Source organism: Bubalus bubalis, chromosome 5, assembly GCF_019923935.1.
Source record: "Bubalus bubalis isolate 160015118507 breed Murrah chromosome 5, NDDB_SH_1, whole genome shotgun sequence".
Lineage (NCBI taxonomy): Eukaryota > Metazoa > Chordata > Mammalia > Artiodactyla > Bovidae > Bubalus > Bubalus bubalis.
Genome location: NC_059161.1, coordinates 28,501,157 through 28,528,794, shown reverse-complemented (window position 1 = coordinate 28,528,794; position 27,638 = coordinate 28,501,157). Strand labels below are relative to the sequence as shown.

At 49.8% G+C, this 27,638-nt stretch overlaps 1 protein-coding gene across 6 annotated transcripts in view; it reads right to left on the bottom strand.

Annotated features, from left to right (window-relative positions):
• Positions 1-27,638, bottom strand: part of KAZN (kazrin, periplakin interacting protein) — a 1,366,410-nt gene that overhangs the window by 166,016 nt on the left and 1,172,756 nt on the right. Inside the window, exon 1 of one of the 6 annotated variants that reach the window (XM_025287231.2) lies at positions 7,182-7,605. The exons of 2 other annotated variants lie outside the window; for them this stretch is intronic. In XM_025287231.2, the coding sequence (XP_025143016.2) occupies positions 7,182-7,389 (208 nt within the window). In that variant the 5' untranslated portion in view covers positions 7,390-7,605. Of the gene's footprint in view, positions 1-1,326; positions 2,069-7,181; positions 7,606-27,638 lie in introns of those variants that run through there. 3 more of the 6 variants (XM_025287232.2, XM_025287230.2, XM_044942851.1) reach the window with 3 other exon arrangements.

The window sequence follows — 27,638 nt, the reverse complement described above, 5'->3', positions numbered from 1 at the left end:
CAGCTGGTAAAGGATCCACCTGCAATGCGGGAGACCTGGGTTCTATCCCTGGTTTGGGAAGATCAGCTGGAGAAGGGAACGGCTACTCACTCCAGTATTCTGGCCTGGAGAATTCCATGGACTGTATAGTCCATGGGGTCGCAAAGAATTGAACATGACTGAGCAACTTTCACTTCACAGAGATGTGAATAGCAGAGGTTCTCCAAGTCTCATCCATGGAAACCCCACATCAAATTCACCCAGCGCACTTGATACAAAATACAAGATGCCCGGGCCCTTTCACAGACCTACAGAGTCAGAATCTTGAGGCGAAGCCTGAGAATGTGCATACTAGCAATCACCCTAGACTGCTGTGATCCCCAAAGTCTGAGGCCCCCTTCAAAAGATCAGAGGGAGCTAGGGAAGAGTGTGAAGGGAGAGAATGCCCAGCTTTGCCAAGACATCCAAGTACCTTTGTTAAGTTTTCGCATCCGACCCTGGAAACTACCCCACATGACACCTTGGAGCACGGTCCCTCCCTCGCTCTGGGCCTCAGTTCCTGAGCTCGGAGAGGGAGTAAATTGACCCTATCTATGCCCAGGTTTCCCTCTCAGGGCTCTGCATCCAAGCTTTCCAAATGGCCAGGGTCAAACCTCCTGTCACAGGCCAGCTGGCCTCTTTGGATTCTTGCTGCGCTAGTGGCGTGGGCTGTATGCTGGGGCCCCAGGGACCCTCCCTCCAAAGGTACCCGGCTTACTGGATGCTGTTATGCCCAAGATGAGAAAAAAAAAAAGCATCGCAGCCTCCGCCTGGTGCCCCAGTAGCTCTCAAGGCATCGTCAGCTGATGAATGAAACCACAGGGAAGAAGAACAGGAACACAGGTAACAAAGGGCCTGGCTCCTGGGCGGCCCTCAACACAAATAAGGATTCTTCCCTGCCTGGCACACAGGACTTCAAAGTTAGGAGTACCCTGGCAAGGCTGAGGGAATAAAGCATACAGGAACCAGCAGCTGTTGTTTTTACTTCTCTCCAGGCCCCCGGGGAGAGCTTTCCGAAGCTTCTGTACAATTAAAAGGTACTGAACACAATGCCTGTGATAAAGTTACAGCCCAAACTAGCTGGGAGCCTGAGCCAGTCTCCAAATCCAGGCGGCAACAAAAGACAAGGCAGTCAGCACCTGCAGACTGGCCACTGGGCGGTGAGTGTTCTCCAAAGCGGTCCCCTAAGCCCAGCATGATGCACTCGGAGGGTCGTCACCACTGAACCCACCAGCTCCCCTTCTCCCTGGCCCAGCATAACCTCATCCAGTTTAGGGCCAGGACACTAGGCAGGTGGGACGCACGTACCTGTCGCACCTTGGTGGCTGTTCATTTCTTCTAAATCTGGGGCTGTGGCAGCACCGGCTGGGCTAATGCCATATGGTGAGGGCGCCAAGGAACCGCCACAATCAGCATCTTCTAACCGGCTTCTCTTGAAGGCATCCAAACAGCAGACAAGAGAAAGTCTGAAGTCCCCACCTTCACGGTAGCTGTCCCAAGAGGGACAGAGGGCCTGGTCCTTGAGAATAGGAAGCAATCCTGACTCTTCCCCTCCTGGACAGGCACTCATCTGATGCGCTCAACATGAAACACATTTACGGAGAGTCAATTCTTAAAAAAGAACTACATACACAGGCTCGCACACATGCACCCGCACACCTTGTAACCACAGCTTGCCATCCTCTCTGGAGTGTTTATAGCCCTTAGTGACTCACAGCAAACACAGGATCCCCATGGCAATTGCTCTGGACAGCTTTAATGACACGCTTGGTATGCTTATCTGCTGAGGCTAAAATCTGTGTGCACGCCAATGTGCCTAATTTTCCACTTTGGTCAACGGGCTGTGTTCTGGGGGAGAGGCGCTAACACTGAGGGGGTGTCCGCTACCGTCCATGAGCCACGCGTGCTCTGTGGCTCTTGAGATGATGGGAAGGGAAAGAAAATCCTCTTTGCCCAGAATGGCTGGAGGGTCCTAGCAAATCACCCAGTTGACTCAGCTGGAATATTAACACAAAACACAGAGGCCATTCTGGAAATTTCCCAATGACTCAGAAGGCCAAATAAGCAGCTCGTACTCTGTCAAAAACACCTGTCCCATCAAATCCCAATATTTCAGACTTCAAAAGTTTAATGCATTTTTGAGACTTCTCTGGCAGTCCAGTGGTTAAGACTCTGCACTTCCACTGCAAAGGGCATGAGTTCGATCCCTGATCGGAGGAAGAGAAGGTTGGGTAGCATCCTTGATGCAATAGACATGAATTTGAGCAGACTCCGGGAGATGGTGAAGGACAAGGAAGTTGGGTATGCTGCAGCCCATGGGGCCGCAATGAGACACAACTTAGTGACCGAACGACAACAACAACAACAACGGGGAACTTAAGATCCTGCATGCTGCATGATGCTGCATGATGTGGCCAAAAATATTTTTTTTAATTTCACACACACACATATTTAAGTCCTTTGTACTCTGGATAAATGGGAATCCTCCCATCTCTTATGGCATAAGTAGCAGCAGGCCCCATGGGTATGAAGGATGGTAACCATACAGATTCCTGTCCAACAACTCTGAGGTGGGTAACAGGATCCCATTTTAGAGATGGGTAAACTGAGGCTCAGAGGAGCCTGGAGGGCTGCAGTCCATGGGGTCACGACCGAGTAACACACACACACACAAACTGAGGCTCAGGATATTATCTAACTTGCTTGGAGACAAATAGCCAGAAAGCAGTAGAGCTGGTGGATTCAACTAGCAAGGTTGCATTTGATTCCAAACCTGGTGACCTGTACCCACTGCTCTGGCAGAAGGATCTTTGGGTTCCTCTCCCTGAACAGTCACATAGGGTGGAGGGGGCTGGGCCACAGCAAACTGCCTGAGGAAAACCAATGGAAAAATACATTCAAAGAGCAGTGACTTTCATTCCTGAGTGTCCAGAAGAGCCAAGCCCCAGTTGTCTCTCTCCCACCCCATTACAGAGGAAGCTCACTCTAAACTCTCTCGATCCTAGTGGCTGACTTTCAAAGACCATCCCCAATTCCAGTGTGGAGACTGAATCTCCCCCTCACCCAGCAGAAATTCTTTACAGAAGGGATCACACAAAGCTGACCTAGTGAGGAAATTGCTAAAGGCACAAAGATAAGCAAATGCTTGAGTTGCTTAAACCGAGGAATGTCAAGGAGAGGACAAACTTTTTTTTAGAGATAAAAATTTATAGGAAAAATGGACCTGACACTTACCATGGGTCTACTTTCTTGAGATCACAATGAGGTGCTCTGAGGTTTACAACCTGGGGCCAGGTCCTGGATGTGACACCTACTAGCTGTGAGATCTCAGCCGAATTTTCTGAGCACCAGTTTCCGCATCTGTGGACAGAATTAGCAACCGCACCTACCCCTGGGCTGCTGGAGGACTAACGAAGACAAAATCTGGCATTTGGTGAGCCCCAAGCCTGGCCCCTGGACGTCCGAGGTGCTGCTAGTGGTAAAGGACCTGCCTGCCAATGCAGGAGACATAAGAGATGTGGGTTTGATCCCTGGGTTGGGAAGATCACCTGGCGCAGAAAATGGCACCCCACTCCACTACTCTTGCCTGGAGAATCCCATGGACAGAGGAGGCTGGTGGGCTACAGTCCATAGCGTCACAAAGAGTCAGACACGAATGAAGTGACTTAGCACGCAAGACTGGCCCCTGGGAGGGCAAGGGATGGGAGCCAGCATACAGGTACACAGGGCCTGGCCCCCTCCTCTGGGGGGCTTTATGTGAGGAGGAGGGGCAAGAGAAGATAAGAACTTGAATGACTAATAAAGGAGGAAGCCTGGGAGGCTTCAGATTTGGACAGATAAAGTGCCCAGTCTACAAAAATACTAATTTACCAACAACTTAAAAAAAAAAAAAAAATGACTTGGGAATTCCCTGACAGTCCAGTGGTTACGACTTGGTGCTCTCACTGCCAAAGGCTGGGTTTGATCTCTTATTGGGGGACTAAGATCCCATAAGCTGCGTGGCCAAAAAAATAAAAAAGACTTGATTTCCTTTGTCGACCAGCAATATCCTCTCGTCTTAGGAACTCAGCACCCATGTACCTCCCCTCATTCCTTTCTAACCACCTATACAAAAACCACCCAATCCCACTGCGCTAACCCCTCACCTGGTTTTTTCTCCTGCCTAGCCTTTACCATCCCTTGACACATCCTGTGGGTCTTTGCCTACTGGAAATCTCCTCCCACAGAATACAAGCTCCATGGAAACAAGGGCCGCAGTCTTCTCGCTGCTACAGCCCTGGCAGCTACAACAGTGCCTGGAGGCAGGAGATGCTCAAGAGATGTGACTGAATGGAGGGACAATCACAAGGGAATCATTCAAGTTCTCATCTCAGAAGGCTCTGGGACCACCTGAACACTCTGTGGGAACCCTGGAAGGAGCCTCCCTCTGGTGGAGTCACTACCCCCCCACACCAAAAGGGAAACTGAGTTACAGAGTATCTCAAGGTCAGACAGATCTGGGGCTGCATCAGGTGCAGACCAAGCACCGTGTTTCATTTCTGCATCACCTGCTCTTGTCCGCAGTATACACGCAAATGGTAACCTCTCCTGGAAGTGGCCCCACCCTGGAGGCCAGGGGTCAGCAGAAGTCACCAGCACAGGGTCTGTCACCCCGACAATCCCAGGATATCACCTATGAACAATGTCAAGGTGCCAGGCCTCCATCCCACCAAGCGAGCATCCCTTCTCCCTTTCCCCTTCCCCAAACCCCTAAAAGTGCCAATTTTCAGACACTGTCACCCAGAAGGGCACTCTTGCAGTTTCTTAAACTGAGCTTTGCATTGGGCTGGGGAGTAACGTTCTAAGATCCTGAAGTGAGTCACTTTACAGCCTGGCTAAAATGTCTATTTCAATAGTAATTTTGACTTGAAGTTCTAAGCCTGAAGACTTTCCATTGGCCTCCCAGAGGAAAATCCCTCATGACAGCGAATGGTGTGAGCACCGGTGTCCATGATAGGCTGTTTGAGAACCCGTGTCCATGCCCAACTACCATGGACTTCCTCAGAAACTGCATTTGGTCTTTAAGATCCAGAGACCAGAAGAGGGTGAAGGGTGGTGGGGTACAGAGAATTCAGAACTTTCTGGTTTAGCTGCTGGCTTGATCCTGTTTCATACCAGCGATGCCATGTGTAGATTAGGAAAGGAGATGCCCACTGAGTTCTGCCCTAAAGGGACACCAAGAGGGCCACTGGAGTAACAGCTGCCCCCAGACCTCAGAGACAGGCTTTTCTCAGCTACATCATGTCATTAGGATGTTGTTATCATGATACACAAGTGGAGTCTATATAGACAAAAAGTAAACAGATTTATCTCCAACCAGCCCTCTTCTACATGTGTACATAATAACAGCCTCCATTGGCCCAACAGTCAGCTTGGGATCACGGAAGTATTTTACAGACAAAACAGATGTCATTTCGACATAGTTCAGGAGCAGGGAGATGGGACAGATTAACAGTTCATCCTAAAGAAAAACTGAGTCAGTAGGGGCATCAAAAGGTGCCCCACAAATAAAGCTGATGACTTATATTCATCAGCATCAAATATGAACTAGGCAAGGTGCTTTGCAGACATGAGCTTCTGAATGATCAAAATGTATCCGACATTATTAATATCTCCACTTTACAGATGTAAACTGAGTCTCAGAAAGATCAAACAACTTGCCCAAGCCCTCCCATTTGCTTATTCTCTGCATCTATATTCTGTTTCACAGCAAGCTGTCTCGGGTTCTAACTGCTCTTTGCAACAGGGGAGGAGGTGGGATTGGGTCCAGCAAGCCCAGCTCCTAAACCAAAGGCCCAGGGACTCAAGCTCCTTCCAGGTTTCAGTGTCCCGCTTCCAGACCCTTGGTGATCAAAGACACCAGCTGTTCCAGAACCCCAGTGCAGCTCAGCTAATCAGAGTCGGTTGGTGGTCCCAGCTCCTGTGACTAGAACTCTGACCTCTGGAATCCCATCTCCTGGGGAAACCAATATGGGCAGCCTGGAATTAGGAGGTCTTGCAGTTGGCTGTTTTTAGGAAAGAATTATTAGGTAAATAAGCCAGGTGTTTCTCAGTTGGTAAGCTTGCTGCCTGGGAGAGGCATTCTGGTGCCAAACCAGACAGAATTTGAAATTCCAGTACCAGGGCTTCAGGGCTTTGGGACTTGGGCAAGTCCCTTAAATTCCAGCCTTTTCTGATCTCATCTTCCTGGAGATAACATAGCCTCACTGCCAGGGTCGTAATAAGATTTTAAGACACTGCAAGTAAATTACTGGAACACATGGGTGTTCAAGAAATAATGAATAATCATGCGGTCCACCTATTCCCCACCCCCCACCCCATTTTTCCTAGAAAAAGTATTCGAACTTCAAACTGATGATGACAGTCTTCTCGGAAGCCCTTCGTCTTCCAGCTTCCTACCCTAGAATCTGGAGGATCCAGGGGTTCCTGTGCCCCACCTTCCATGACCTAACTTGAGCTGGGGAGGAACCAGCTGAGGCCGGAACAGAATGGAACCGGAGCATCCACTCGGAACCTTTAACGCTCAAACGCTGTTCTCTGCTTGGGGCGGATTAGCCAACGATACATAATTAGACCATTGCATTTGTGTCTCCTCCGCGGCAATTTCTCTTTCTGCCTTAGTCGTTCAAGTGTACGAGAAATCTCTTCGCTCCTAGCAAAAGCGAGTCATCACTTTCGTCTGCGAAGGGCGGCTGGAAGGCAGCGCTCCCCTCGGCACTTGATGGGCTTGCCAGGTGGGTTACAGGTGCGGTCACAGGGGGCCTCCCCAACTCACCGAGAGGTTGGCCCCATTCCCACGCTTCCCAGAACAGGCACGGGATCCGACCCAGACCCGGGTCTCCCGGCGCCGCGGGATTGCACGGCTCCCGTGGCCTTGACCTCCCTCGGCAGCTCCCTACGGGGCTCTGCCGGAAAGCCGCCGAGCCCCGAAAACCCCAGGCTGAGGACTAACTCCGCGTCCCGCGCGTCTCCTCCTGCACCCCGGCCGGCGCTCGGGGCTCCGGGTGCGGCGAGAACTTTGCCACCAGCGGCTGCCGGATCCCGGTCGGGAGCGCCCCCGCGCGCCCGGCCCGGCGCTCCCGGGCCTGCGGCCGCGGCGCCCTCCCCTCTCGGCGCGCACCTACCCGGCTGGCTGCAGTCGCCATCCGCTCGAGCTGAGGGTGCCCCGGCGCGGGGCCGATCGCTCGATCCCGCCGCGTCCGCACTCGGCTCGCAGACTGCGGGCCCCGGGGGGCGCGCCGGCCCGGCCCCTGCCCCGCAGGAAGGCGCCGGCTCGCCCTGCGCCGCGAGCTGGCGGACGCGCTCCCAGGTGCCAGAGTCGGCGGCCCGCATGCCGCGTGCCAGGGGGGCGCTGCCCGTGGCGGCGCGGGGGGCTCCGACAGCGGGCGCCGGGCTCACAGCCCGCGGGGTCGTCGCCGCATCGGGGCGCAGCCGAGCGCCGCCCCGGCCGCCCGCCCGGCGGCCCGCGCGAGCCGGACCAGGGCTCTCCGTCCGGCGGGACGCCCGGCTGTCCGCTGCCGCCGCACGCGAGGAATTCGGCCGCCGAGTCTCTCACGTGGGAACGACTCTCACTCCCGCGGCTCCTCCTCCCGCTCCTTCCGGGCTGGCGAGCACCGCCGCTCGCCCCGCCCCCGACCCCGCCCCCGGCCCCTCCGCGACGCCCAGACTCGCCCCAAGGCCGGGCAGAGCGCCGCGACGCCCCTTTGTGCGCCGGACCCTAGCCACTCAATATGTTCCCAGCATGGTCATTCCTAGAGAAGCTCAGGGTTCGAAAGAAGGGCAGTGTCACAGCGCTTGGGAGTGACAGGCCTGAATCCAGGTAGCCCAGCCTGCATGTGTGTCTCTACTTTTCTGACACCCTTGGGACAGCCTTGCCGGAGAGCTGAAGTCCCAGCAAGTGGCCGGGAGAGGGCGGAAAAGCAGGCAGGAAAAGGGGTGGGCCCTCTGGGACACTTCCTTCACTCACCTGGACTGTGCGGCCCGTCCTGCTTTAAGTGCACGCAGTACTGAGCGGAAGGGCTGTGCCAGTGGGGAGGAAAACTGATACGGCCCATAGCCGTGAGGAAGCACTGGCGGGGGACCCTATGTCTGCACCTCAATCCTCCGTCTCAGCTTCCCCATCTATAAAATGGGACATTAGGACTTCCCACCCATCATCAGTGCTAGGTATGAACTCCCCTCTGGTGGGTGGGGAGGGGGGCATGTGGCAAGTGAAGCGATTCCAGGGAGGACCAGGGTCTGGGTCCCTGCCCTGTGGGTTATTAGGCCAGCCAAGCTCTGTAGGAGGTGACATACTGAAGGGGCTGCAAATCCGAGCCCGCCCCCTCCAGTGGGTGCTCCCGTGGCTGGCAGAGTTCACTGTAAAGTGAACCCAGCAGCTCTGAACCCCCTTTGATCTGGGGATTATGATACTCTTTAGAAGGACTAATTATCTACTTGCAGCCCCAGGAGGCAGGTCCCATAGACATGGGAAGGTGAGGCTACCTGGCTGGGTGAGGAGTCACACACTTTCTCTGGCGTCCTCAGCCTCCCCCTCCAGGCAGCATGCACCCCAGTTCCTCCAGGCCTGGCTCAGTCGCCTATGGATTCCACTGGCCCACACCTGAGCTCTGGGAACTTCTAGGTCCTGGCATATGGCTCTCTGACCAGTGATGGGAACCAAATTTTCCACCCCTCCCCTCGCCCCGCCCCCACCCGGTACAAGTCTGGCTGCCTCAGATCCTCTGGCCCTGTCTAATGGAACCCCCCGCTGCTCAGTGGAGAGCGGACAGGTACATAAAATCTTAGTGATGCTCCCAACTGGGGAAGAAAACCATCCATGGGGTTAAACACCCATACCGCTCTGGGAGAGGGAAACTGACCCCATACCAAGTTACAAGAGGTGCTGGGAATCCCCCATGTCCTCCGCCTTTGCTGGGAAAAATGGCAGAACAGAACAAAAGAAAGATCACTCTGAGCCCTCATGGGAGGAGAAGCTGGGAGGGTCTTTCATCCTGGAGACATCTGGTCCTGGAGACTCTGTTTCGGACTGAGGGAGAAGGGACAGCAGGGACTGCTTTGGTCTGCTTTATAAGGCATTTAGGTTGTTCTTTTTACTTAGAAAGTCTTTGCATATTAAACTCATAGGGAGGTTCTTCACTTCTACAAAGAAGCACGCTCTTTCCCATATTTCTTGAAGTACATGGAACTCCTGGTCAGTCTCCTATTTTTCCTTTTTTTCACAGAAACATTCACTTCCCTCTTCACTTTGTAAGGAGGACACAGCAGTACAAGCACGGATATGAGCACTTGCCACTTGGATTCAATGTCAGGGAGACCTTAGGGAGTGGCAGGGACTGTGGCAAACAGGAGGGTTAGGGTTAGAGTTAGAGGAGGCAGTAGATGGTTGTCATACAGGAATTTGGCTCCAGCATTACCAGAGGTGCCATTTTTTGTTCGTTTTTTCTGGAGCTACTAGGAATGTGAATTTTGATGTGAAACCTAAGTTTGAAATATTGGCAACTTTTTAAAACCTAAGAAGAAAGAGGAGAAAGAACAACGAGGTCAATATGTCTAGAAGTTTCTGTTTGGCTCACTTGGCCACAGGTGCTCACTGGTCTTCTAGAGTCTGCACATATTTGCTACTGACATTTCAATGATCCAAGCTATTTCTCAAGCTTCCAACCCTGGGGAGTTTCTGCTGCTCTCCTTTCTCAGCAAAGTTTGGCCTGGCTCACGTGTGTGTGTGTGTGTGTGTGTGTCCCCCACACTCAGGACTAGGACTTCATATGGCATTTGGGCCCACCTGCCCTCACTTTCTGGGATTTTCTGATGACCCAGGCCTCCCCTAGTCAACTTCAGCCTCTCTGTCTCCCTGTTCACAACGTTACTAGCAGGCAAATCTGTGACAGCAGCGGCAGCCTGCAGCCTTCCAGAAAACCATCCATCTGCCTTGAGTGGGAGGTCTTTCCTCTTCGAGGTATGTTTCTGATTATGAGGATGTCCTGGGCCCAGGAGACATTTCTGCTTAACTCTGCAACAGGAAATGCGGGAGCCAGGGAACGACAGCCCGTTTTCCAGGAATGGTACCTCCAGGGTGGTTTGCATTGAAGACTCCAAGTCTGGGCTGGCTTCTGAATGTGCCGCCTTGCAGAAGGGCCCTGCACTGGGGTTTTGTCATCACTTTGACATTCTTAAATTAGTTTTGAACTAGGGGCCTCACACGTTCATTTTGCATTGGGACCCACAAATTATGTAGCTGGGCCTTCTCCCAGAAGACCTGCTGGCCTCCCTGGGGGATGCTGAGACTTGATGTTGGAGACAGCTGGGCCTGAGGTTTGGCTCTGTCTGTCCCTCTGGGTACACCGTGTCCAGGCTCTTAAGGCAGTGGGAAAGGAGGATTTTGGGTGAGGAGAAAGGCTATAGGAATTGTCCCCTCCAGTCCTCCTGACTACTCATAAGGAGCAAAGGCATAGTGAGAATTCAAAGTAGGGGGGTGGGGCTGGGGATTGGCAACCCAGCCCAAGGGTTGGGAGGCTGCTCTAGTTAAAAGCTTTGAGGCCAGACAGTGTCCCCATGACCCTGACCTCAGGCCAACAGGGCACCACCAAAGAAAACAAAAAGGAGGCTGGGGATCAGGGACATCAGGGGTCAGTGCAATTCCCATTCACAGCGCCTCTTCATTCCCAAGGAAACTTCCTTTAGATCACAGGAGCAAGTGATGTGACAAGATATATTTGACTTAAGGAACAGAACCCAGAAATCTTATATTTAAAACCCCACTATATTCAATATCTGCTTGAAGTTGAATATTTGAATCCACTGGAATTTTTGAGGGCTTTTTTCCTTGACTATGTTTTTAGTATTTGTAGAAGAGGTTTAACTGATATCTTCCAGCCAAAATTACTGTCTTCAAACACCTGGCACTAAGAGAAGGTAGCAACAGTGGATTCTCAAGACTGTACCGTTTTGTCTGTGACACCCTCGTGAATTCCCGGAGTCTGGAGACCTTGGTAGCAATCCCCTAGCTTGTGTGCAACTGTGGAAAAGGGTCCTTCTGTCTCTGCATCTAAGCACCCTCACGGGCAAAAGCGAAACGAAGGGCTGGGTTAGCAGAGGAGGGCGTTCCCAGCTCTGCCCAATACGGGTGAGTGGGTCTGTTTTAATCCTTCTCACGGTGGCTGTGGGGGTATGTGTGTTTTGTGTGTGTCGCTAGTAGTGATAGCAAGTGTATTCGTTATCTATTTCTGCGTGACAAATCACCCCAAATTGCAGAGGCTTGAGACAACAAGCATTTGTTATCTGTCAGTTTCTGTGGGTCAGGAGACCAGGGTGGCCTGGCTGGGTGCCTCAGGTTTAGGGCTTCTGTGTTGACTGCCGGCAAGGTGTCAGCCAGGGCTCCATTCAACTTAGGGCTCTCCTTGGGGAGCAACTACTCCCTAGCAAGACTCAGTTTCTTGTGTTGGACTGAGACCCTCCACACCTCCTTGGCTGTGGGCCCTGAGGCCACAACATGTCGCTCTGGCCTCCTCCAGCCATGTCTTCAAGCTCACTTTTTAGAGGGTTTACTTTGTATGAAGCACCGTTCAGGGCTTCCCTGGTGGCTCAGTGGTAAAGCCACCACTGAGCTCAGTGGCTCCATTCTTGGCCATAGAGCTGTAGATCTTCTCCAAAAATTGCAGCTTGCTTCCACCTTGGGCTCCAGGAAAGAGCAAGAGAGGGCGTGCACAAGATGGAGACTGCTGTCTCTGTAACCTAATTTTTAAAAAAATACTTTTTATTTTGTATTGAGGTCTAGCCAGTTAACAATGTTGTGATAGTTTGAGATGGACAGCAAAGGGACTCAGCCATATATATCCACGTGTCCATCCTCACCCAAACTCCCCTCCCATCCAGCTGCCACATAGCACTGAGCAGAGTTCTCCCTATGCGATACAGCAGGTCCTTGTTGGTTAGCCATTTTAAATATAGCAGTGTGTACAAGCTGATCACAAACTTCCTAATTGTCTCTTCCTCCGTCCTTCCTCCCTGGCAACCATAAGTTCATTCTCTAAGCTTGTGAGTTGGTTTCTGTTTTGTAGATAAGTTCATTTGTCTCATGGTTTTAGATTCTGCATATAAGGGATGTCATAAGGTATTTCTCCTTCTTTGTCTGACACTGTAACTTAATCTTGAACATGGCATCCATCACCTTTCCCCTGTTCTGTTCATTAAAAGGGAATCACTGGGTGGATGGGAGGGGTGACAAGACAGTGTGACCACCAGGAGGCAAGGATCAGTGAAGGCCATCCGGGATGCTGCACACCCCCGGAGGCTGGGGACACATTCTATGGAGGCAGAGAGACCAGGACTCAAATCCCAGCTCTGACACACACGAGTGTATAATCTAGAACACACGATTTCAGCCCAGAAGCCTTGGGCTCCTCATCTGTCAGATGGAGGTGATTGTGGTCATTACTTTGCAGGGTTGTGGTAGGAGGTTTTTGGACATGCAGAGCTCTGAATGGTGCTTGTTGTTGTCATCGCTAAGTTGCGTCCAACTCTTGTGACCCCATGAACTGTAGCCCGCCAGGCTCCTCTGTCCATGGGATTCTCCAGGCAAGAATACTGGAGCAGGTTGTCATTTCCTTCTCCAGGGGATCTTTCTGACCCGGGGATTGAACCCACATCTCCTTCATTGGCAGGTAGATTCTTTACCACTGAGCCACTGGGGAAGCCCTGAATGGTGCTTCATACAAAGTAAACCCTCAAAAAAGTGAGCTTGAAGACATGGCTGGAGGAGGCCAGAGCGACGTGTCTTTTGCTTTTGAGCCAGATAAGCACTCTGCTATCTCCATGGAGATCTGCAGCTTGTGATCTATTTCTCAGAAGTCCTTCCAGCAGGCCCCAGGATGCCTCTGTGGCCAAGGCATGGGGATGGTACCGATATCTTCTTCACTCGGCCATCCCCGTAGGACTCCGGGGCACAGGTGCAGTGGGAAGGATTAGACTGGTATTTTTCCCTCAAACCTTCTTAGAACTCAGCCCTTGGAGGCTGGAGGATTTTACCCCTTGTCCATCCTGCCATCTGTCCTGGGGAGGCCTTCTTGGCTGGAGACTTTTGTGTTCCTGTCATGGGCTCACCGATACCTTTGCTGATCTTTCCTGGGCCCCAAACGACCTGTCGAGGATCTTGATCCTCTCTGGAGGTTTCCAAAGGACCTGCCCTGGAGGCAGATGCTTATCCCAGATCCAGACGTTGAAGTGTTTTCACCAAGTACAGCTGGCCTCCGTGCCCTGCCTGTCAGACCATCTTGTATCCCAAATTAGATTCTGAATTGCACCAAAAGGAAAAATTCCTTCCTCATCCAGAAGCCACATCTCTCCCATTTTCTCTAAGGCTCTTTTGAGCAAGTTCTTATCAAACAGAGAGGTTTCTACAGAAAGTTGAAATGTTGCAGCTTATTCAGGATCATTGGGCTTCCCGGGTGGCTCAAGTGGTAAAGAATCTGCCTGTCAATTCAGAAGACACAAGCGACATGGATTTGATCCCTGAGTCTGGAAGATTCCCTGGAGAAGGAAATGGCAACCCACTCCAGTATTCTTGCCTGGAAAATCCCATGGAGAGAGGAGCCTGGTGGGCTACAGTCTATGGGGTCCCAAAGAGTTGGACATGACTTAGCAACTGAACATAACAGCATTCAGAATAAATAACAATAACATTAAAATACTATGACTTCTAATAATAATATTGGCAAACATTTACATAATGCTTACTATATAACCTTCCCAACAATTCTGAGAATTGTATGTACTATTATTATCATCCTCATTTTACAAATTTTACAAACAGACACAGAAGTTGAGTCATTTACCCAAAGGCACACAGCCATTAAGTGATGTAGGCAGGACTCAAGCTTAATGTAGTCTGGCTGCAGAGTCTGGGCTAATAACCATCAAGCTACCTTGGTAACAATGTCATTGACTGAGCCCTTACTTCACCCCAGGGACTGTCCTTTCTAGCTCATTCAACCCTGCACCCTATCCCCATGTCCCAGATGAGAAAACTGAAGTTTAGGGAAGACAAAGGGACTTATCCCAGGTGATGTGGCTGGTAAACGCGGGGTTGGGATTCTAACCCTCAGAAATGAAGGGTGTTCTCTGGTAGAATACCTTGCACCGCAGGGTTATGGAGAATCGTGGGCATAGTGGAATGGTCAACCCTTCCATGATTAACTCCTGAAGTCAGGACAACTTCAGGGAACCCTCAGCAGGCATCTGGGGATGGGGCCTCTGCTGCCCCCAGTGGCCACTGGCAGTATTTCCTCTTCCTCAACTGGGGTCCTCAACTGGGGCTGTTGGTTCCTGGGAACAGGACCACTAGGTTCACCACCACAATTTTCAGGCCCCATGTCTCCATGTCCTATGTGTGAGTCAAGAGACACAGAGGCTGTGGGCCAGTGAGTGCCCAAGATATGAATAATGTTTACTGGGACTTCCCCGGTAGTCCAGTGGTTAACAATCTGCCTTGCAATGCAGGGGACTGCATGATTGATCCCTGGTCAAGGAACTAAGATCCCACATACACCAGAGCGACTGAGTCCACATGCCGCAATCAGGGAGTCCCCGTGCTGCAACAAAAATCCCACATGATGTGACCAAGATATCTCAAGTGCTGCCTCTAAGACCTGATGCAACCAAATTAATTAATTAATTTTAAAATAAAGAATAATGTTTACTGAGCCCTTCCACCTCTGTACCAGGCACTCTGCTATGTACTCATTATTATTCAGTTGCTAAGTCATGTCTGACTCTGTGACCCCATGGACTGCAGCATACCAGGCTTCCCTGTCCTTTACTACCTCCCTGAGTTTGCTCAAACTCATGTCCATTGAGTCATTCTCATTACTTCAATGTTATAATTTAATTTATCCACGCACTGATAGAATCATCATTGTTAAGGGTTATTTATAGTATTTGGATGGGCTTCTCAGGTGGCAGTGGGTAAAGTATCCATCTGCAATGCAGGAGAAGTGTTCAATCCCTGGGTTGGGAAGATCCTCTGAAGAAGGAAATAGCAACCCATTTCAATATGGAGAATTCCATGGACAGAGGAGCCTGGTGGGCTACAGTTCACAGGGTTGCAAAGAGTTGGACATGACTGAAGTGACTGAGCACCCAGGCACGCAAAATATTACATGGAGCACTTTATACATATTAGTTCATTTTAATTCTCACAACACTGTGTAAGTACTCTCACAATCCTCATTTTATCAGTGAGGAAGCCAAGGAACAGAGAGTTTCCATAGCTTGCCTGAGGTCACACAGTACAATAGGATGAAGCCAGGAGTTACAAGCAGGCAATTCTGCCTCCAGAGCCAGTTTTCTTAATTATTACGCCACTATTTTGTATTATTATAAAAATTATCATTTTTCTGAACTTATGGTTGAAGAAACCGAGGCTTAGATAGGTGGAAGGCTTTGTCTAAGATCACACAGCTGGTAAGTTTAGACTCAGTATTTCAACCATGTCTGTCTTCGTTTATTCATTCATTGACTCAACACTGACTGTGTACTACCCACGTGCCGGGCACCGTCCTGGGCTCTGGCTATAAAGCACCGTGTAGGTTAGCGTGCCACGGGCACCCGGGGTCTACCAGCATGTGACACCACGTGGTGGGTGGCCACTTCCTTCTCCAGGGGACCTTCCTGACCCAGGGATCGAGTCCTTGTCTCCTCCATCTCCTGAACTGGCAGGCAGGTTCTTTTCCACTAGTGCCACCTGGGAAGCCCCAGGCCTAAGGCAGACTCCCAGAAAGACTGGCAATTTCTGCAAAGAAGAAAGTGTTCTCCCTTCCTGGAAACAGGAAGGACCTGGATTCCTAGATCACCCCTCTCCCAGCTTCATCTCCACAGCAATTATCTGCAGAATGGCTCTTAGAACATGGAAAAAAAACACCAATTAGACTTGGGAGAGGCTTGCAAGGGTCTGCGGCATGGAGTTCTACACTGCTCTTTCAGAGTTGGGCAAGTCAGACCACCTTCCTGGGGCCTGTTTCCCCACCAGTGAAATGGGGATAAGAACACTTGCCTGTCTCTCCACAACTGTCTTGTGAAGAACAAAAGAGACCAGGGGTAGGAAAGCCCACGTAACTGCAGAAGGCCAAACAGACAGCCGGGCTGCAGGGCCGGTTCAGTTAGGGAACCATTTGCTTATTTCCTTGTTTATTTCACTGGGTCCACCCACATGTGCCATGAGTCCACTTCTGTCTTAGATACTATGGGGAAGGTCCCTGAGTGTAGTCAACCTGGATATTCAGATGAGACAGGAGAATTGCTGGCAGATATGACTTTGATTATGACTGTCTGTGCTGCAAAGGCCTTATCACTGGGGCAGTGACGAGTCCTTCCCCAGGGAAACAAAATTGTCCCAAAGCCCAGGCTAGCAAACAGCTTCAAGATTCGTGCATGCAGGAGCACTGAGGGCGAGAGATCCTGGCCTGGCCTGTCTCTTTAAGGTTTACGGTGCCAATCTCTCCTAAAGCAACTGCTGTCTCAGTGGCCACAGCAAGTTGGAACCATGGAGAAAGACCCTTGTGCAAAGGCCTGGATCTTTCCCGTGAAGGTCTCTGTTGTTCAGTCGCTCAGTCATGTCTAACTCTTTGCAACCCTATGGACTACAGCACACCAGGCTTCCCTGTCCTTCACCATCTCCCCGAGCTTGCTCAAATTCATGTCCATTGAGTCGGTGATGCCATCCAACCATCTCTGAGCTACCGGCAAACAGTAATTAGGCATCTCAACATCGAGGTGGGGTTTATCTGTTCAAAGAAAAAGCTGGCTTCTCCCTCTGAGGGGGAGAAAGAAGTCCAGAGAGGCTCAGATATTTGCCTAGAGACACACAGCAAATCAGGGGCCCAAGTAGACTGACCTCAGAAAGCCCTACAGCAGTGGTCTCAAAGTGGCGCCCCTGAACTAGCTGTATCAGCACCCTTCCTGTGCATTTTTGAGAAATGTAATTCCTCTTCCCCACCCCCACCTCCTGAGTCAGAAATTCCTGGGGTGAGGCCTGACAAGTCTTTCAACAGCCCTCTCCAGGTAACCCTGACGCTGATAAAGGTGAGGGCCACCGCCATTGCCTGGAGCAAGGAGTGCTAGCTCTTCATGTCCTGAGTGGGTGGGGAGGAATGAGGCCGTGGAGTGTAGCGCCAGTTTTTCAGTGGCTGTACGACCCACTTGGGTGATCTTGCCTGGAGAAGTCCATGGACAGAGAAGGGAATCATACACGGCTGAGCGACTAACACAGACACAGACACACGGACACACACACACACACACACATCGCAGTTACATAACTACCCCTCCCCCACCCCGATGGCTTTTTGCACGCAGAGTGTGAACCCTGGGGCCCTCCCTAGTTGGGAGGCCACCCGCCTGGGCTCCAGGAGGCCTGTCTGCACATGCCCCAGGCTGCTTTCCTGTAATTATGGGTTTTACCTGCCTGCTCAGCCAGAGCCGACTCCAGGCTTCTCCCACCCTGTAGGCAGAGCTCGCACAGCCTAAGTCAGCACCGCACAGCAGATAAAGGGTTCTGTGGCTGCAAGGCCTCCAGCAAAGCCAGGAATGGGCCTGACGCTGCCCCCAGCGGCCCCTGTGTGGGCCAAGCCCAGGAGGAAGAACGTTTTGCACCCTGGACATCAGGATGTAACCTTAGGCCCTGGTCTCTGGGTTCTCGGGGTAGAAATTGTCCATGGCCCCTAATCCCACAGGGACTAATTAGAACTTATTCTAAATTCTTCTTTTCCCAGAATTGTCCTTTTAATATCTTTGGAACTTGTTTTTGGGAGGCAGATTTGTTGAACAGATATGTAGGAAGGACGGTCATTTTCCCCGTGAAGTTTCTCATTGAAATAAACAAGCAGAAATGTGTTTCTAGTGTAAAAAGAGCTGCGTTCTTTTTGTTTTTAAAGACCCGACCTTTGAAAGTAGGATGTTTCTCTCAGATGAGAGGCCCACTGGAGGGACGTTTTGAGATTCCTGGGATGAAGATCAACCCTGCCTCCTCTGTAAATTCAGGGCGGGGACAGGTTTTTTTTTTAATATATATAAATTTATTTATTTTAATTGGAGGCTAATTACTTTACAATACTGTATTGGTTTTGCCATACATCAGCATGAATCTGCCACGGGTGTACACGTGTTCCCCATCCTGAAGCCCCCTCCCACCTCCCACCCCATAGGGTTTTAAATTGACACATGCCCATGACACGAGGCATGCAACAAGCGCTCAAGTTTGCAGACTGATGGCAAGATCCCAAGTTCTGGCTCAGGACCTCCCAGTTGCCTTGTGCTGAACTTAACAAGCCTCTTCCCATTTCTCCTGTGAAAAGTGTCTTAACAAATACTAGCTGCCTTTCACTGTGGGCCCAGGGGTAAGATAGGCCCTGTAGTGGTTTCATTTCATTTAATCCCTCAACTGCCCTCCTGAGAGAGGGATCCTGTTCTGATACCCATTTTAAAGTAGGGTAAACTGAGGGTAAGAGAAGCGAGCAGAGGTTGCAAACTGGTAGCCCTGGAGCCCTCTGTGGCCTGTAAATGGTTTTCTTTTCCTAGCACTCCAATAGAAGGCATTTAAAACACCAGTGGCCAACATTTAAAACTGAGGATAATTTATACCAAAAAAATCAGCTATTTAGCTTTATTTTGGAAAAATCAGGAGGCCAGGTGATAGAACCCCCATTCCAGCCCACATGGTAACAGTGTGTCCGCCACCTAGGTGTCTTAGGCATGGAGTCCACAACCACTGGTCTTAAACCACAGTTGGTGACAGGCAAAGCCAGTGCTTGTCTGGGTCTGTGTGTCTATCTGTCACTCTGCACTTCTCACCAGCGCCCACTTCCGGAATAGCCCGATGCTAGATCAGAAGGAGCACTGGACAGGGAGTCAGGAGATGTCGGTGTTCGTTCTGTTGTCTAGGTGACCTTGGGCCTCAGTTCCCCCATCTATACAATTAGGAGGTTGGATAAAAAGATCTCCCAGAACCCCTCCACTCCTATCAGCTTAAGGGAGGCTCCTCTCAGTTGCAGAGCCCCCTGGGAAACTGCCCGAGGGTTGCAGGTGGGCCACGTGAAGGCTTGCCCACCTGAGCCATCTTATGGCCATGAACCTGTGGGCAGGATTGAATTTTTTTCTTTTTTAAAAATTCTTTTTTTTTTTTTTTAACAGTAGGCTCTTGTTGGTTATCTATTTTATTTATTTTAAAATTTATTAACTTATTTATTAATTTATGGCTCTGCTGGGTCTCACTAACCCAGAACTTTGCCATCGGCACTAGCAGGGCCAACAGTCTGACTCTTCCTAGTGATAGAATGGTGGATTCCACTCTTGGAACAACCTCCAGCATCCATAACCCAATTGCACAGAGAAAAGAGTCCATCAGGGTGACCCAGACTCCCCGCTCTGACATGCAGGATTCCTGAGCTGGGAGGTGGAACCAGCTTGTCCCTGCCCAGGTCAGTCTGAGGACAAGAATGCCCGTTGGGCATGGGGGGCCAGCTGGGACTCTGTGCTGCCAAGAGGAAATACTCATTTAAGTTCCAGGAACAGAGAGCATTCATCCTCCCTTCTCTTTCTTCATCCTACAAACATGTGACAGAGGAGGAAACTGAAGCTCAGAGAGGGCGAATGATTCCTCAAGGTCACGCAGCAAATCAATGCCAGGGTTGGATGAGAGCTCAGGCTTCTTGATCCCCTTCCAGGGGTACTTGCCATATTCTCTGTCACTTGGGAATTTAGAACTTTCCACTTCTTTGGAATTGGGCTGGAGGAGCCCGTGTAGGCACAGAGACTATCTGTGTGGTTCAGAGTCCTAGTGTGGGGTTTGTGCATAGTGCCTGAGACATAAACCACTGCAGAGAGAATGGGGACCCTCTGGCCTCAGAGGTATGAGCTGCCTGAAGCTTCTAGGATGGAAGTTCAGTCCATAGGAAAGGTTGCAAAACTCACAGACATATTCTGGTTTTCCCACATGTTTTAAAAAGAATTCATATTAGTTGCCAACATTCAAGAAACAGGGAATTTTTTTTTAATTCTTTTTTTTTTTCCCCTTATAGTAGGCTCTTGCTGCTGCTGCTGCTGCTGCTGCTAAGTTGCTTCAGTCGAGTCCGACTCTGTGCGACCCCATAGACGGCAGCCCACCAGGCCCCGCCGTCCCTGGGATTCTCCAGGCAAGAACACTGGAGTGGGTTGCCATTTCCTCCTCCAATGCATGGAAGTGAAAAGTGAAAGTGAAGTCGCTCAGTCGTGTCTGACTCATGGCTCTTATTAGTTATTTATTTTTGGCTGTGCTGGGTCTTCGTTGCTGTGCAGGTTTCAGTTGCAGTGAATGGGGGCTACTCCAGTTGCAGTGTGGGGGCTTCTCCTGCAGTGGCTTCTCTTGTTGCAGCGCGTGGGCTCTACAGAGCGCTGGTTTCAGTAGTTGCCGGACATGGGCTCTAAAGCGCAGGCTCAGTAGTTGTGGCGCACGGGCTTAGTTGCTCCTTGGCATGTGGGATCTTCCCGGATCAGGGATAGCACTCATGTCTCCTGTATTGGCAGGTGGATTCTTTACCACTGCGCCACCAGGGAAGCCTTGGTTACCTATTTTAAATATAGCAATGTGTACATGTCAGTCCCAAACTCCGAGTCTATTCCTACCCCTCCAACTCTTCCCCACTGGTAACCAACTGTACATTCATTCTCTAAGTCTGTGAGTCTGTTTCTGTTTTGTAAATAAGAATCAGGGAATTTCATGTAAAAGATAGGACTTCTGGCTTATTTTGAAGAGTTTCAAGATATGGTAAAAGCTGGACCACATTTGCACCCGGCTGTGATGGGCAGGAGGTGGGTACGCTCCTGCTCATTCATCATCTCAACCACCCTTCCTGGTCTCTGTGACCTCCCTGCATGTAGGTTTGGGGGATTCAGGCTCCCCCTCTGCACCCTCCCATGCTAAAGTCGCCCCTTGCTCATCCTGGCCACCCCCGGGGAAATTCTGGTTATCATTGGTTCTCAATGTGGGGCAGCTTTGCCCCACAGGGGACATTGGGCCATGCCCGGAGACATTTCTGTTTGTCACAATGAGAGAGGGGAGTTACTACCAGCATCTAATGGGTAGAGGCTGGGGATGCTGCAAAACATCCTACGATGCACAGGACAGTCCCCACAACAAAGAATTATTGGGCCCCAAACATCAGTAGTGCTGAGGTTGAGAAACTGAGCTGAATCCAAATAGCCCTGGGCCAGGAACCAGATCCTAAGAGGGAGGGTCACCCATGCTGGAAATGACGGCACTCTGAGCATCGTGTTAGGCAAGGCGGGAGAAAGCCAGGATGCGTAAAATGTGGCCTTGGCTCTCTGAGTGCATGGGGGTGGGAGGTGGACAGCTGAAGAGGAGGCACCCAGAAGTGCAGAGGAGGGGCTTCCCCCACCAGATATATCCACAGGGTCTTGAGGGCAGAGATCAGGCTGGGCAGAGATGGGGAGGGGAGCATTTTGGGCAGAGGACACAGCCTAAACAAAGGTATGGCGGCAGTAACAGACACAGAGGCACACATCCGAGACGAGGTGGCCTCTGTCAGGTGCGAAGGGTACTGGGTGGGAAGCAAGGGCTTGATGTTGGAGGAGGAGACTGTGGGCAGGGTGTAAAGGCTAAGTCCAGCTTGTAAGGGCTCTAAGTCAAGCCTGGGAGAGAGAGGCCAACCCTTGGGGAATCCTTGCAAACCTAGAGGAATATTAACTTTGTGACCTCGGAGGAATCGCTTAAATTCTCAGAGCCTCAGTTTCTTTACCTGTTCAATGGAATAATAAGAGTACTAACAGTTATCTCACATAGAACTTACCACACAGAACTTCAGTACCAGGTACTGAATTATATGTGATGAATTTAATCCTCATAGAAGTCCTACAAAGTATATACTACGATTATTCCCAATTCTATAGTGAGGAAACTTTGAGATATGGGTGGTAAATTAACTTTAACTTTCCCAAGGATACTACTAATAAGGAAAGAATGTGAGATTTGAACTCAGGCAGTCTGGTTCCAGCACATGGTCTTCTTTTTTTAAATTAAACTTTTCATTTTGTATTGGGGTATTGGTGATTAGAGCTTCCCTGGTGACTCAGATGGTAAAGAATTCGTCTGCAATGCGGGAGACCTGGGTTCGATCCCTGGGTTGGGAAGATCTCCTGGAAAGAGGAATGGCTACCCACTATAGTATTCTTGCCTGGAGAATCCCACGGACAGAGGAGCCTGGCAGGCTGTAGTCCATGGGGTTGCAAAGAGTCAGACACGACTGAGTGACTAAGCACTCACTTAGAGCTGATTAACAGACAATGTTATGATAGCTTCAGGTGAATAGCAAAGGGACTCAGCCATATATACACATGTATCCATTCTCCCCCAAACTCGCCTCCCATCCAGGATGCCATGTAACATTGGGCAGAGTTTCCTGTGCTATAGAATAGGTCCTTCTTGGGTATCCATGTTAAATATAGCAGTGTTTATGTGTCAATCTCAAACTTCCTAACTCTTGCTTCTCTGAATCCTTCCCCCTAGCATAGCACATACTCTTAACTGTTTTGCTGTTGTGTCTCTCTAGAACATTCTAGGTGAGTTGTCCTCAAGAGTAAATGAAATAAAGCAGGCAGATCCTGGCACAGAGTTAGTGCAGAAGCTGTGACATATCAAATAGAGTCCTAGCCCAGGCTGAGAGAACAAAGCCCAGTTCACAGCATCCATGAAAACAGGCCCCGGGGACGTTCAGGAGGGGGCATACCCGCTCTAGGGGAAGATGGGGGTAGAGGCAGGGTGCCCCTCCACTCAGGTGGATACTCAGCTAGCCAGATTTCTGGAAATGCAGCTCCATTTGCAGCACCCCTGCTTCCCCGCCCCCACCCCGGCTCTTTAACATCGCCAGGACTTTGCTCACTCCATGTCCCCTGCCTGCTGTGTTCTCTCTTCCATTAAACCCCTTTTGTCTGTCCCTCCAACTGAGCTCAGAGGACACTTCTTTCCGGAAGCAGTTTAGGACATGCCTGGGCATGCCTTGTCTTTGTACCCAGAGCATTTTTTCAAACTCAATTGGCCTCCTGGGGCAGCATCTCAGAGCTGTCTCAGCCTTTACCAAGCATGTGCATCCTATTTCTTTCGTTCTTTCTATTTATTTTTGGCTGTTCTGGGTCTTCCTTGCTGTGCTCAGGCTTTCTCTAGTTGCAGCGAGCGGGGGGCTAGTCTCTAGTTGTGGGGTGCACGGGCTTCTCATTGCGATGGCTTCTCTTGCTGCAGAGCATGGGCTCTAGAGTGTGGGCTCAGTAGTTGCAGCATGTGGGTTTAGTGGCCCCATGGCATGTGGAACCTTCCCGGTCCAGGGATTGAACTGATGTTCCCTGCGTTGGCAGGTGGATTCTTAACCACTGGACCACCAGCAAAGTCCGGGGCTTCATTTTAAATGCCAGCACAGGAGTGGGAGGGTAGGGAAGGGAGAGGGTGGAGGGAGGACCAGATTGAATACTTCAATTTGACCCACATGTTCTCTGTTTCAGAGACACCTCCCCTTCCAGGTCTTCAAAAGAAGGAGGCATATCGAGTGGTTCCATGATGAGGGCAGTCTGGGATTATTTCACTGTCGCCTCCCCTCAGGGATGAGCACCGAGGGTCACCAGCTTGTCCTCGAGAAAGTGATGGGATCACTAGGGGAGGGAGACAGTCGGTGAGCACCATGATTTTTAAAGATTTTGTTCCGTGTTTCAACTAATCATCTGTGCTTTCACCTTTTACATTTTGTGATGCTGAAAAAATATTAACATGCCCCTGATAACATTTTCATTTTGTGGGGCAGAAAGCAAAATGTCTGGATTATTCAATAAGCTCTGGACTCCTGTTCAGCATTGGGCTACTTCTCCCAGGTCACCAGCCATGCAGTGGCTTGCTTCTTTCTTTCTTATTTGCCCACCACCCTCTGTTTTATTAAGACATAACTGACATGCAATATTGTGTAAGTTTAAGGTGTATAATGTGATCATTTGATACATGTATATATTGCAAAATATTTACCATGACAAGGTTAGTTAACACATCCTTCACCTCACACAATTATCACTGTGTTGTTGTTATGGTGATGATACTGAAGTTCAATTCTCCTAGCAACTTTCAAGTATATAATAGAATACTGCTAGCTATAGTCACCATGCTGTGCATTAGATCCCCAGAGCTTCCTCCTTTTATAACTGGAAGTTTGTCTCCTGTGTTAAACATCTCCTCATTCCCTCCACCCTCCCGACCCCACTGCCCACTAACCCCTGGTAACTGCCATTCTCTTTGTTATTATAAATTTGACTTTTGTTTCAAGATTCCATATATAAGTGAGACCATATGGTACTTAGGTATTTGTCTTTCTCTGTCTGGCTTATTTCACTTAGCATAATGTCCTCCAGGTTCATCTGTGTTGTTGGAAATGGTAAGATTTCCTTCTGTTTTTAATGACTGAATAATATTCATATATATACATATATACATTTGTACACACACACACATATATACATATGTATATATACACAGATATTTACATATATATCTCACAACTTTATTTTTAGCCATACTATGTGGCTTGTGGGATCTTAGTTCCCTGACCAGGGACTGATCCTGTTCCTCAGCAGTGAAAGCATGGAGTCCTAACCACAGGTGCATGCTAAGTCGCTTCAATCACGTCCTCCGACCCTGTGCAACCCTGTGGACGGTAGCCTGCCAGGCTCCTCTGTCCATGGGATTCTCCAGGCAAGAATACTGGAGCGAGTTGCCATTTCCTTCTCTAGGGGATCTTCCCGACTCAGGGATCAAACCTACGTCTCTTCCGTCTCCTGCACCGGTATGTCTCTTTACCACTAGCACCATCTGGGAAGAAAGCATGGAGTCCTAACCATTTGACTGCCAGGGAATTTTCCATGACTTCTTTATTCATCTGTTGATGGACATTTAGGTTGGCTCCATGTCTTGGTTATTGTAAATATTGCTGCAATGAACATGAGGGTGCATTTATATTTTCGAGTTAGTGTTATTATTTCTTTTGGATAAATACCCAGAAGTGGAATTGCTGGATCATATGGTAGCTCTATTTTTAATGTCTTGAGGAACCTCCGTACTGTTTTCCATAGTCGCCGTACCTATTCATATTCCTTCCAGAGCATGAGAGTTCCCTTTTCTCCACATCCTTGCTAGCATTTGTTATTTCTTGTATTTTTTAAAATAGCAGAATATAATGACAGGTGTGCGGTGATACCCCACTGTAATTTTGACTTGCACTTCCCAGATGACTAGTGATGTTGAGCACATTTTCATGTATCTATTGTATGTAAAAATGTCTGCTTAGGGATTTGGCGCATTTTAAAATTGGATATTTGTCTTTTTGCTATTGAGTGGTATGAGTTCCTTTTATATTTTGGATAATTAACCCCTTGTCAGGTATGTGGTTCAGAAATATTTAATCCCATTCTAGAGGCTGCCTTTTCCTTTTGTTGTTTCCTTTGCTGCACAGAAGATTTTTCGTTTGATTTAGTCTCGCTTGTTGACGTCTGCTTTTGTTGCTTGTGCTTTTGGTGTCATACCTCCAAAAAACATTGCTAAGATCAATGTCAAGGAGCTTTATCCCTATGTTTTCTTCTAGGGGTTTTATAGTTCTGTGTTTACATCTTATTTAATCCATTTTGAGTTAATTTCTGTGGAGTCCACTCGCATTCCTTTGCATGTGAACATCCAATTTTCCCAACACTATTTATTGAGTGTTTTCCCTACTGAGTATTCCTGGCTCCCCTGTCAAACGCTGGCTCACTGGAGAGCACATGGATTTGTTTCTGGCTCTCATTTCCGTCCCATTGGTCTGTGTCACTGTTTCCTGCAGGGCTCACTTCTGAGCCTTCCTACCAGGCATGCTCCTGGTGGCCTGCTCCAGTCCCAACTCTGCCAAGCAAATCAAGGAATAAAAACGCATTTCAACATCCGCTTAAGACAATTAGGAAGGTCACCCAGCTTCAGGGAACAGAGTGTGAGAAAGTGAAAAAAAACCCAGTATACTCTGAATGCAATCACATTAACTGTCAAACTGTCCACCATTCACAGAGAAGTTCCACTGGGCAGTTAACAGTAAGCTGAATTCACATATGTTATTTTCCTTTTTTTTTTTTTTTGAAGCATCTTTTCTTCTTGACCACAATGCACATGGCATGTGAACTTCCCTAACCAAGAATTGAACCTGTGCCCCTGTAGTGGAAGCTCAGAGTCTTAAACCCAGGACCACCAGGGAAGTCCACGTGTGTTATTTTCTTATTAAATATTTGCATGAACTATTTGGTTCACCCTTATTATTAATGTTTGGTTAGCAGACCCTTGGAGGATGTTCTGGATGCGGGCCTGGGGCCCTTTCTCCAGTGTAGGCCCTTGGGACCAGGTCCTGTTTTGCAGGTGGCAGCAAGACCAAGCAGTAGGAGTTATCCTACTCAAAGTGCACTTTCTGCCCCATGGGGAACAGCCAGCTTTGGGGCCAGCAGCACCTGCAGGAAGGTGCACTTATGAGGGATGGATGGAAAACAACTCCGTTTGCGCCTGGAAAGACGCGAGCAGTGGCTTCCCCAGCAGGGAATGGACCTGCCTGTGCCGCGACCCGGGGCCAGCACAGCTGGCTTGAATCCTGCAAGCTGATGTGCAGCTGTCAGTTTCTTGGTACCGGGATGCAAAGCTGCACCAACAGCTGGGGCACGGCCTGGCAGTCAGGGGTCCCCGACTCTGGGCCAAGGACTGGTACCGGCCTGTGGCCTGTTAGGAACTGGACCACACAGCAGGAGGCGAGTGGTGGGCGACTAAGCAAAGCTTCATCTGTATTTACAGCTGCTCCATGTCGCTCACATTACTGCCTGAGCTCTGCCTCCTATCAGATCAGTGGAAGCACTGGATTTTCATAGGAGCACAAACCCGACTGTAAATTGCACACGTGAGGGATCTAGGCTGTGCACTCCTGATGAGAACCAGCCCAAACTGCACCCCACCCCCCCCACCCTGCCCCCGCCACTTCAATCCGTGGGAAAAAACTGTCTTCCATGACATGGGTCCCTGGTACCAGAAAGATTGGAGACTGCTCTCAGTGACCATTATTGAGCAGCTGCCATGCACCAGGTTTTTATATGCAGTTATCTCCTCTAATCCACAGCCCAAACCCTACAAGGTAGGGCAACTCCTCTGCCCATTTTATAAATAAGGAAAACTGGGGCCTGTGGGGGGAATGATTCCCACAAGGTCACACAGCTAGGCGGTGGCTGCACTAAGATTGGAACCTGGGTCTGTGGACTCAAAACTGGGCCCCTAACAATTCTTCAGCCTAATCAGGCCAAGTAACTCATCACCCCGCTAACGAACCAATCAGCTAGCCAACTTCCCACTGGCGATAACAGTTTCTGGGTGCTTACAGGGTGCCAGGCACTGGAAACGGGGAGATTAAGAATCCTGGCTTCTCTGGTGGCTCAGTGGTAAAGAATTGGCCTGCCAGTGTAGGAGATGTGGGTTCGATCTCTGATCTGAAGGAAGATCACACATGCCATGG